The 11,588-nt window shown below is 41.9% G+C and overlaps 1 protein-coding gene and 1 non-coding gene across 4 annotated transcripts in view; one reads left to right on the top strand and one right to left on the bottom strand.

Annotated features, from left to right (window-relative positions):
• The first annotated feature begins 1,137 nt into the window (after positions 1-1,137).
• cacnb1 (calcium channel, voltage-dependent, beta 1 subunit) overlaps positions 1,138-11,588 on the top strand; it is a 67,000-nt gene continuing 56,549 nt past the window's right edge. For all 3 annotated transcript variants that reach the window (XM_054740254.2, XM_054740252.2, XM_070551431.1), the window contains exons 1-2: positions 1,138-1,360; positions 9,807-9,893. In XM_054740254.2, coding sequence (XP_054596229.1) covers positions 1,274-1,360; positions 9,807-9,893 — 174 coding nt within the window. In that variant the 5' untranslated portion in view covers positions 1,138-1,273. The remainder of the gene's footprint in view (positions 1,361-9,806; positions 9,894-11,588) is intronic.
• trnac-gca (transfer RNA cysteine (anticodon GCA)) lies at positions 9,259-9,330 on the bottom strand. Its single transcript has one exon. It is a non-coding gene; the product is annotated as a tRNA-Cys (tRNA).

Genomic DNA, 11,588 nt, shown 5'->3' with positions numbered 1-11,588 from the left:
ATACATATATATATATATATATATATATATATATATATATATATATATATATATATATATATATATATATTCTAGCTATTATTAGGAAAAGTGAATATACAGATTAGTACAGTTCTGCTCAGTTTAATGTGAAAGGAAACTAAATTAAAGTTCAGCATGAATTCTGTTACCTTAAAATATTTTACGCAATTATTGTTCTCAAACTGAATCATTTTTAAAAATTAAAAATGGGAAAACACAAAATTCATGAAAGGTAAAGCTGAAATGAATCTTTACACGTGTTTGTCTCTGGTGTGACGTCAACACTCCTACTCTGGGGTCAACCTTAGGTCACAAATGGAGCAGGGTCTCTGGGTAGTCTCACTCAGCCTCTTCAGACTCTGATCCAGGAGAAAACTAAGGACAGGCTGAGATGGTTCCTTCTGTTTTACAGGCAGCCCCGCGGGACTCTGGGGAGGTCTGAACACCTCCAGCCTGTCATGGAGCTCTGCTGCGGTCTCATCACTCATCACCGTAAAGGTGGGGTCTCTTCACTGGGGCGTGGACCTCGGCTTCCAGCTGGAGGCTGATGAGCGCACACAGGAACAGAGAGGGCGTCAAGAGGGATGAAAAACACAAGCACGGCAGTAGTTGGAGGATGTTGCCTTCAAAATAAAAGCACACTCTGCTTCTCAAGGTGCTTGTTTGGATCTGGATTTTCAGTCTCAAATGTCTCTTTGGGTAGCTCGTTATTAACATTCATTCACCCTCATTGTAATTCTGTCCATGATGCTGTGTAATAAGTTTTATTCGATTTCCACGTATTAAAGATTGATAAACATGGCAAAAAACAAACAAAAAAAACATGCAGGGCAACTGGGAACACTGTGGTTTGAATTTTGGTGTAGAATTTTCATCATTGTAATAATAATAATAATAATAATAATAATAATAATAATAATAATAATAATAATAATAATAATAATAATAATAATAATTATTATTATTATTATTATTATTATTATTATATTAAAAACTCTTATTCTGTAACCGGAAACGCTCTTGCGTCGGTGCGGAGCCCTCCCAGCCTGTCGGTACTTGGTGACAGTAGCTGAAGGCTGGAGGAAGGCAGCTGTTGCCATTATTTAACCAACCAGCTCAGAAACATCAGCGGCTTTTCCTCCTTCCCTAGACGAGAAATAAAAAGATAAAGTAAGTAAAATAAAAAAGATGCGACTATCAGCACCGTCATAAATTAACAAGACTGAAAGAGATTCCTCGAAACTGAAATCAAATGGTACAGAAAAGTAATAGTATGTCCAGGACGCCTTCGACCCCCAACCAGGAGATCCCCATGGGCATGATCGACCACCATCCACAGGTAAGAACCACAGAGACATGTCACCTATCGCCTCTTTTCACTGTTTACACGTTGATGATGCTCCATTCCGGAGATTAACAGGTTGTTCTTCGGTCTGCTGCTTGTGCGCGCGCGTTACAGCTGCGCTTTTATTTTCTAATAGAGAAATGGGGTTTGTTGTTTTATAGTCGATCATTTTGTACGTAGGAAACAGCAAGTCTGTTGGCGCTTTAAGCACAAATGAAACGCCTGTTGTCTAACACAAATTAACCGGAATGTACCACGTAGACGTCCAACGAGTTGTTGATCTGAGTAAATGATTAAAATCCTTTAGGCTACACATCTGATCGGCATGGTAAGCATTTAGGGAATTACTGTAATCTGCAACTGTTTAAAGATAATTAATGAGGATTCTTGTCTGTATGTTTTACTGAAGCATGCACTAAACTTAACTAGCCAAAATAAATAATAAACAGGAGGTGTATTAATAAAAATGTGAGTAATAATAATAATGATGAAGATAGTAAAAGAAACACTTAACTGAGAAAGTAAAACTGCTGAAAAAGTGGGCAAAATTTATATTAAAACTAATTTGGATATATATATATATATATATATATATATATATATATACACACACATATGTATATATATATGTATATATGTATATATATGTTATGTATATATACATATATATATATATATATATATATATATATATATATATATATATATATATATATATATATATATACACACATATATATATGTGTATATGTGGGCGACGGTGGCACAGGAGTTAAGTGCTCGCCCCGCAATCGGAAGGTTGCAGGTTTGAGCCCCGCTCAGTCTGTCGCTGTCATTGTGTCCTTGGGCAAGACACTTAACCCACCTTGCCTGCTGGTGGTGGTCGGAGAGACCGGTGGCGCCAGTGCTCGGCAGCCTCGCCTCTGTCAGTGCGCCCCAGGGCAGCTGTGGCTACATTGTAGCTCATCCCCACCAGTGTGTGAATGTGTGTGTGAATGGGTGAATGACTGATTGCGTTGGAAAGCGCCTTGGGGGGTTCCAGGACTCTAGAAGGCGCTATATCAAATACAGGCCATTTACCATTTACCATATATATATATATATATATATATATACGTGTGTATATATACATATATATATGTATATATATGTATATATATGTATATGTATATATATATATATATATGTATATATATGTATGTATATATATATATATACATATATATATATATATATATATATATATATATATATGTATATGTATATATACACACGTATATATATATATATATATATATATATATATATATATATATATATATATATATATATATATGTATGTATGTATGTATGTATATATTATAGCCCAGTTTGCCCATTAAAGTATACACCAAATCATCCTGTTTTTTCTATTTTTATTTGCCATGCTTTAATGACACTGGTCTGTTGAAAGGTTCATTGAAGCGCTGATGGTTTGGTTGTTAAACAGTGGGCATGTTTAGTCATGACTCTTTAAAGTGATGTTTTTTAAATTAAGATGAAAATATCTAGAACAAACACACCCACACTGAGATCAGTCATTGTGTCTCTAGAGAAGAAAAACCAGCTCATCACAGACAACCAGCGTTTTAAACCATGCCAAGTCCTGCTCTCTCCTCTTTACTCCCACTCTTCCCAGCTCCCTCTCATCCCTCAGCTTCTTCCACATCTTCTGTGAGTGTCCCGCTCACTCTCGCCATCTCACCTCTTCATGTCTGCTTTTAGAAATCAGATCTTTTATCAGCTGAGAGGGAGCAGTGAGAAACAGATGGACGACCTCCTGGTGCAGGCAGCGTGGCTTTCTGAGTGTTTTTATGTGTGTATGACACCTCCCATCAGTCACACAGCTCTCATGTTGACGTGCAAAAAGTTACACTGTTTTTATGCATTTATAACTACGACAAACAGAGAAAATAAAACTAGAACATCTGGAAAGAGATGATGTGAGAAATAGAAATGACTTGTGGGTGGAGAACTTGCTTGAATTCAGAACTGGGCGTGTCTCAGATTAAAGATCCTGTCTGCTGACCGCAATCAGATTGCAGGTGAATCTCTGAGCAGAATGACAGAGGATTCTCCTGTAAAAGCAGAAAAATTCCTTGTCAGTGTTTTACCACCTCATCATGCAGCCTCTTTAATTATGCACTTATCTGAGAGGATGTTTACCAACAGGAAGCCTCCACACCCTTTCTCCGCCCTTTCCTGACAGGAATCAGAGATCCTTCCTTAAGGCTGATTCATACTGACATTGCTCCAGCATGTCGGATCTGTTGGATCGCCATGATGTGGCGTCGTATGGGCGATCCAACAGTGTTGGGTCGTGTTGGAATGTCGGTTGGAGTCGAGCTCTATTTTCTAAACATCGGACAGCGGCGTTGTATGCATGGGCGTCTGTTATTGGTCAGCCAAACAACCCAACGTCATTTCCGGCACGACGTAGCTTACCTTAAAAAATGTAAACAGCACGAGTGTTTACACAGTCCTGAAGACTCGTTCTCGCTGTGCTCTTTCTAATAATAGTTGTTGTGTCACGCTGTGAGTTGGGGGAGGTTAGGACCCAAGATGCAGACACAGGATGACACAAGGCAGGAGTAGTGAAAACGTAAAAAATCCTTTATTTAGGGGTAAATTCAAAGGGCTGGAAGCCAAAAACCAAAAATCCAAAAAAACCAAGAGTCAAAACCCTGGGAACATCCAAAAACACAAGAGACCTAGAGAACGTCAAAATACCTAGAGAGGGGATGAGCAAACGCTGACACAAACAATGGACCAACAACCACACTGAAGGTTATATCAAGGGCTAGGTGAGTAGGGAATTGTGCACAGGTGAGACCAATAAACAAAGGAAGAGCACAACGAAGCAGGGGAGGAAACCAGACCTAAAAATGGGGAAGGGCGCAAAATGAACTAGAGGGAGAAAACAGACTAGATAAAACACTTAACAGAAGACTAATGATAAAAGGTGTCTAAGGAAAAACGTAAGGGAAACCTAGAGAGCCTGGAGGGGGTTGGGGAGACACCGGGACGCTGAAACCTGGGGGGAACACCTAAGGGGAAAAAACCTGGAGTGGTCTGGGGAACACAAGGAGGCACATGAGGAGGGATGCAGACAAGGAGACACATGAGGGAGACGCAGGACGCAGACCATAACATGTTGTTCTTCTAGCTCAAGCAGCTCCTGCTTCGCTCTGTGTCGCCCATCTTTTCGCGTCGCAAATAGTAAATACCGTAAATCCTCTAATATTAGCCTGTATTTAATTAACTGCTGGGTATCATATTTTGGTCGGAGTCGGCGGAGGTGAATAATGGCCGTGTTTTTATTGTGGCCGGGTGGAATGTGGAAACAAGCAAGTACGGGGGCGGCTGTGTTATCCGTTTCACTTTTGATTTGCCAGTGATAGACCGCGAGGGTAACTTTAACCGTGCGGAGACGAAGAGGAGGCGAAAATTTAATATCAAGTTCAAAGAGAACGTGCTGATTATGCTGCAGAACACTCTGGGGAGCAGTAGCAGGGGTTGTATGAACTAGTCACTAGTCGACTTCACCGCTCTATAGTGACTTTTTATGCCTGTCATCGACTAGTCGCTGTCACGTGATAATGACCGGCAAGATGCAGTCCACGGAAAAGACAGCAGCCTGCTGTCAGCAGGTGACAAGCTCCTGCGCGTCGGGAGGCAACGCGCTGTACCAGAGCGTCGGTACTGAGACCCGCCGTAAAACGGACATTTAACCAAATTGTGACGTTTACCCTCTTGCAATTTAACCTTCCCCTCACCCCCATCCTAACCTTAACCAGCTTGCGCATGCAATGCTCTGATTGTTGACGCGCTCCACACATCTGCGTCCTGAGCACGGCCACAGTAACATTATCAAATCAGGTGTCACCACCTCAAAAACTAATTTAACACGCGATCATTCATGTCGGCTCATTTCCTTTGATGTTTTCTGTCTTTTATTCTTTTACTTGTGTCTGATGCGTTTCGCTGCTGCGGACCGGGGCGCATCACCTGTTTTGTCCTCGGTGACGCACCGATCACTGATGTGGCCGGGAGCACTCCGCTGCTTTTGCGGTCGGTAGATCTTTTAGAACTGCAGTTCAAAGGTAACTCATGAGGTGAATATATATGAACCCAGGTAGCAGTTTTTCTTTAGGATTGAGAGGAGATGCAGGAAGATAATAAACAGATACAGGACAGAAAAATAGTCAAATAAAAACAAGTTAGTTTTTGTACCTGCTGGTTGCAACAAACAGACACCATTGAAGGTCATCAGAAGTGAGGAACAGAAAATGAAATAATTATTTTAATGTTTAGAGCAGCAGGAACTCCGAGAGGCTGCAGGTGCATCAGTGAGTTTGCGGCCGCTGCGCAGGGGGAGGGGGGAGAGGGCTGAAGCAGAAACTACCGTTGTTAAAAGAAATGTGTTTAACTTTGAAAATGTGGGCACAATTTTAATTGTCAAAAACTCCAGCGAACCATTAGTTCATTTTGCTCAAATAGAAATTGAGGCCTGCCTCTGGTCCTCCTTCCAATAAAGGCCTGGAGCTTGATGAGCTTGAGTCAAATACAGGCCCGGGCCTGTATTAGAGGATTTACGGTAGTAGTAGGGCAGACACGTCACTTCAAGAGTATGCACACCTGCATAGGACAGCGCCCTCTGTTGTTTTGGTGGAGAATTTCTTCAAAACTCAGGCCAATAAGTTAGGAATGCGCCTCCTGCTGTCCTGGTGGATAATTTCTTTGCAACAGTCGGGCCAGTCTGAATACAGAGTTGATTCTACGCTGCAGCAGTGGCGGAGGTGGGGGGGGGGGGGGGGGGGGTGAGGGGGCAAATGTGCCTTTGCTTAAGCATGAATCAGGCTTTACTCGTCCGTTCACTCTCCATATATTGTCTTATTTGTTTGTTTATTCTAGATTGAGTCCTTAAAGGTTTGTTTAGCTGTGACATCTCATCTAACATCCATCTATCCATCCATTCATTTTCTTTCGCTTATCTGAAGTCGGGTCGCGGAGGCAGCAGCCTAAGCAGAGAGGCCCAGACTTCCCTCTCTCCAGCCACTTGGACCAGCTCCTCCAGGGAATCCTAAGGCGTTCCCTGGCCAGCCGAGAGACCTAGTCCCTCCAGCGTGTCCTTGGTCTTCCTTTAGGTCTCCTCCCGGTTGGACGTGCCCGGAAAACCTCACCAAGGAGGCGTCCAGATGTCCAAACCGCCTCAACTGGCTTCTCTTGATATGGAGGAACAACTGGTCTACCCGAGCCCCTCCCGGATGACTGAACGTCTCACCCTTTCTCTAAGGGAGAGTCCAGATATCCTGCAGAGAAAATTAAAACTGGAGATCACAGTCTGATGAAGCCAGTAGGACCACATCGGTCGGTACAGTTTTCCTAACAGCCCGTATTAAGGGGCCTGGTACCCCATACTCCCAGAGTACCCCCCACAGGGCTCCCCCGAGGGACGCGGTTGAACACTTTCTCCAAATCTACAAACACACGTAGATTGGTTGGGAGAAGTCCAACGCACCCTCCAGGACCCCCCCCCCAACCTGGTCCAGTGTTCCACGGCTAGGACGAAAACCACATTGCTCCTCCTGAATCCAAGATTTGACAATCCGACAGGCCCTTCTCTCCAGAACCCCTGAATGGACCTTACCAGGGAGGCTCAGAAGTGAGATCCCCCTGTATTTGGAACACACCCTGCGGTCTACCTTTTGGACCACCACCCTGGTCTGCCAGTCCAGTGGAACATCTAACATTGCCATTGTCAATATATTTGGTGACAATGCATCATCTCCAGCTGGATTATCTGTTTATAAATATAATTTATCTGTGTGATCTAAATCTTTTCTTATTGGCTCATTTGTTTAGTTTGAACCTTAATTATTCAGCTTTTGGTTGTTAAAGTTTCTGTTGTTTCTAAAGTAGCTGCAGCATATCAGCTGATTTGGAGATTTGTGAACAAAAACAATGGCTGAATGTTTATGTATTGGGTTTCTTATGATACTTTTACTTTGTTGGTTTCATAGTAGACCTGTGTCTGATTTCTAGAGTATGTCATTGCTAATTGAAATGACCAGTGAAGTTCTTCATTTTTTCAAATGATCCTACCATTATGCACTTTTACCTTAGGACAAGGGGAACTATATCTGCTTTTATTTATGCAAAAATATTTTGGAGAATGATTTTCAACCAGATTTAATGTTAACCAGATAAAAACTAATGAGATGTTTTTCAAAAGTGACCTAGCTAAGAAGGCTTCAGCATGTGTTATTTTACTAACAACACCGTCAGGACAACAAAGCTGAAAACCTGCAATATAATGAAACAACTAATAATTATTTTACATATAGATAACAACCCTAGAGCAAGACTGAAGATGTTAAATTATCAGTGACAAAACATATGATCAACAAAACATTCATTAATGAAAGAATAAAAGCATTACAAATGTATGATTTAGTGCAAACGCTGAGGTAAATAAGGCTTTTCAGTGGGCCTAACGCTGGTGTGGGGACTCTGCTGTAGGTCAAAAACGGTTCTTAACATTTTGAGATGGTGTTGAGATGATCTCCAAAAATCCTAATTCCTAAAAATTGATGAAAAAGCTAATACATTTCTTTAAGAAGTCCCAAATGAGCAGAAGCTGCTTTATTTAGCTTTTTATCATTGCCAGTGTAACGTTGTGGGTCAGACGCGTTGACAACTGTTGGATTAGAGAACAAGTGGAGCTGAGAAATCTAATAATAATAAAACAGTTGCATGCACTGGTGAAAAGCAACAATTCACAAAACAAAGTGGTGGTGGAAAATGACCTGGATGTCTGCTGCCGTTATTTAAACAGGAGTCCCCCCCCCCCCCCCCCCCCCCACCCCGTTGTTTGTGCTGGAAATCTGACACTTTTTTCCATTTTCACTGGCAAACAAAACAACAGCTAAAATGAAGGATTCATATTTTTGTTCTCTTGACTACAAACTCCAGCATCAGTCAATGTGGATGAAGTCAAATATCAGCAAAATGCTGTTTGTTAAAGTTTAATCAGACAGCTTAAAACCTCTGCAAATAGACGTGTTTTGCAGTCTAACTGAAACAGACACTGTTTCAGTATTCTATGCTTTACATGTTTTCATCTTGTGTTTCTTTAAAAATGTTTAAAAATCCCTGTGTTCTACAGTATTTCTGTCTGTCTGTCTGTTGCTCGTCTTCGTCCTGCTGCAGGAGGCTTGAGCCAGATTAAGAATTACAGAAAACTGCACAACAGATGTGCTTGTCTTTCATCTGTCCACGCTGGAAACCCCTTGGCCGAGCGTGTCTTTGAGTTTGCACCAGTTGGTGTAGCAGGTCGTGTTTGTTTTAAGGACAGCGTGACTGCCTCATTCATGTGCTCGTTCAACATCATGTGTCAGTGATAAACTCCTGAGCAGGGGATCATTTTTATGGCTGTGGCTGTTAATCTGTCACTATCTAATCTGCTATTCTGAGAGCAGCATCAAAGAGACGTTAGTTAGGGGAGTTTCTAGGCTGATTGTTGACATCTTCATGCACGCAAGTAGGAGTTGACCGCTTTGCTGTTAGAAAGCACATGCAACAAGTTGTGTAATAAAATGAGTTCTCGGGGTGAGTAATAATCCAAACAGGGTTTAGGAATGCGCCTGTGAGGAGGAGAAGATAGGAAGGATGCATTACGAATGCTAAAAGCGTTGCTCACTGTTTAGCTTCCTGGGTTTTTAATGTGTCAGATCTGTGCATGAGTCGCAGTAGGTGCAGGGGACTTTTGTAAACATGATAAAATATACATTAGTCGGGCGTTGTGACATGTAACGCAGCAGCTGTTTTGTTCACAGTGTTGTTGGAAAATAAGGGGGCATCTGGATTTGAACCAGAGACCTCTTGATCTGCAGTCAAATGCTCTACCACTGAGCTATACCCCCACATGAAAAAAGGAATGTCTTTGGTCGTTGTGTTTATTCTTCACCAGCTATTTTCTCTTCGTGTTTAAACAGCCAATCTCCTGATTATCAACAAATTTCATTAGTCTGCGTGCGTAACCATGACGATGTGGACCCAGCCCCGATAGGCCATTCGCCTGAGGTCTGCCAATCCGATTACAGCATCAGAGTTTGCATCAAACCATAAAAAATGAGGAGTAAAGGAGGATCCTAATGAACGCTCTGGGCACACTGTCTTTGGCGGACTTCCTCTGTGGTCTGGGACTCTTGCCTCCTTATTTCCAACTCATTCTGACTCCCTGATCATCTTCAGAAGCATTTACAAACACTTCCAAATGTTATTGACTGTCAAGATCACCAGAAAAGCAAGTTTTTAAATAAAATATCACTCAATATTTTCTCTGTTTCACTCCCTGTTTTTCCAAACCCTCCCACCCCGCTCACCTCCAACTTTCCAGGGAAAGTACGCCAAGAGGAAGAGCCGATTTAAGCGCTCCGATGGAAGCACCTCCTCCGATACCACCTCCAACAGCTTCGTCCGACAGGTAATCTTCTTCCCTGACTGTTATTCCGGGCACCAGACTTCACTTGATTCAATGAAGAGCAGTGTAGTTTAATTGAAGTGAGCGTGCTCAGTGCCACGATGTCAGTGGGTTTTTGTCATTTTTAGACATAACAGGTTACTTTTATGTCATTTTTTACAGTATTTTAAGACCCATCAGTCATTAATTTTCAGAACTTCTTTCAGTTTTTACTCATGAAGTCCAAATATGGTCAAGGGCCTGTATTTATATAGCTCCTTACCCCTCTGTCCCCAAGCCACTTTACAAAACATCGGTCATCCACCCATGCACACACACATTTACACACTAATGGTGATGAGCCGTGTAGCTACAGCTGCTCTGGGGTGCACTGACAGATACAGGTAAGGCTGCCGTAAACAGGCACCACCGGTCCCTTTGACCTCCACCAGCAGGCAAGGCAGGTTAAGTGTCTTGCCCAAGGACACAATGATTGTGACAGAATGAATGGGTCATGAACCTGCAACCCTCCAGTTACAGGGCAAACTCTTAACTCTTCTGCCTTCACCTGAAAAAGATTTTATTTTATTAATTTTGTGACCTCGATGGACATCACCTGCAGTTTTCATCTGGAGTCTTTCAACACATTCAGACTTAGAGAGTTTCTATACAATGTATATTTTAAGATTTTAGATAAAACCTTTTATATTTTTAATTCAGATATTTAAGTGACCTAAAACTGCATTATTTGGTTCTTTTTTTTAACACAGAAAAGGGTTGTTTTACCATCTTTTTTTCTGAAGTTACGACTACTCCTGCAGTCTTCTTCAGAGCTCGCCTCCATTTATTCGTGGGCAGCAGAGGACGGTGTCACCCTCTGCTGCCCGCGCTCTCCTCGCCGATGAAGTCTGGTGAAACTATGGAACCCCAAAAATACACAAACAGAACACTCCACTTAGACCTACAGTAGACTGCATAGGTACACCGACATACTATATGGCAAAAGAAATCAACTAAATCATCAGGGGTCTCATTTATCATACATTGCGTAGAATCCTTACTAAAACCGTACTTAAGCTCAGCAAAAAAAAAAAAGTACTTACGCCAAGTAGGTTTGTGATCTATCAAACATGGAGTACGCACAGCTGCACGCAATCTCCGCTTCATAAATCTGAGACTATTTCAGCTGCTTTTTAGTCACATCCCGCCCTCACCACGCCCACTTAATGCCATAAATAGTCAATGCAAAGTGCCTTGTGGATCACATGCACATACATAAGCCGGCTGTTGCAGCATTTCGATCACGACCGCAGATCAAGGAAACGCTATTTCACAAGCAGAAGTTGAGGTACCTGTGGGTGAGGTGGAGAAATGAAAGGAAGTGCTTTTGCAAAACAAATAAGAGAAAATCCACAGAGTGGCACAGCGTTGCTGAAGCCGTCAATGCTGAGTTTTTTAGAGAGATCTGTGGCGGATATAAAAAAATGATCCAATCAGGATTCGATCCCCAGCAGTGGCGGCTGGCCACTAGGGGGTGATAGGGCGCCGCCTCCCCCAGTTTTCCCCAGTGTTTTTAATTTTTATTTTAAAAATTAAATAAATAAATTTAACAAAAGTCACATATTCTAAGTTAATTGCGTGTTTTGTAACAAAAACAAATCATATATATCTATATCTAGATCATTGGTGAGAAGCTCCCTTTTCATGAAGGACTTAGAA

The sequence above is a fragment of the Nothobranchius furzeri genome, chromosome 5 (genome assembly GCF_043380555.1).
Source record: "Nothobranchius furzeri strain GRZ-AD chromosome 5, NfurGRZ-RIMD1, whole genome shotgun sequence".
Classification (NCBI taxonomy): domain Eukaryota; kingdom Metazoa; phylum Chordata; class Actinopteri; order Cyprinodontiformes; family Nothobranchiidae; genus Nothobranchius; species Nothobranchius furzeri.
This window is presented reverse-complemented; position numbering and strand designations above follow the sequence as displayed.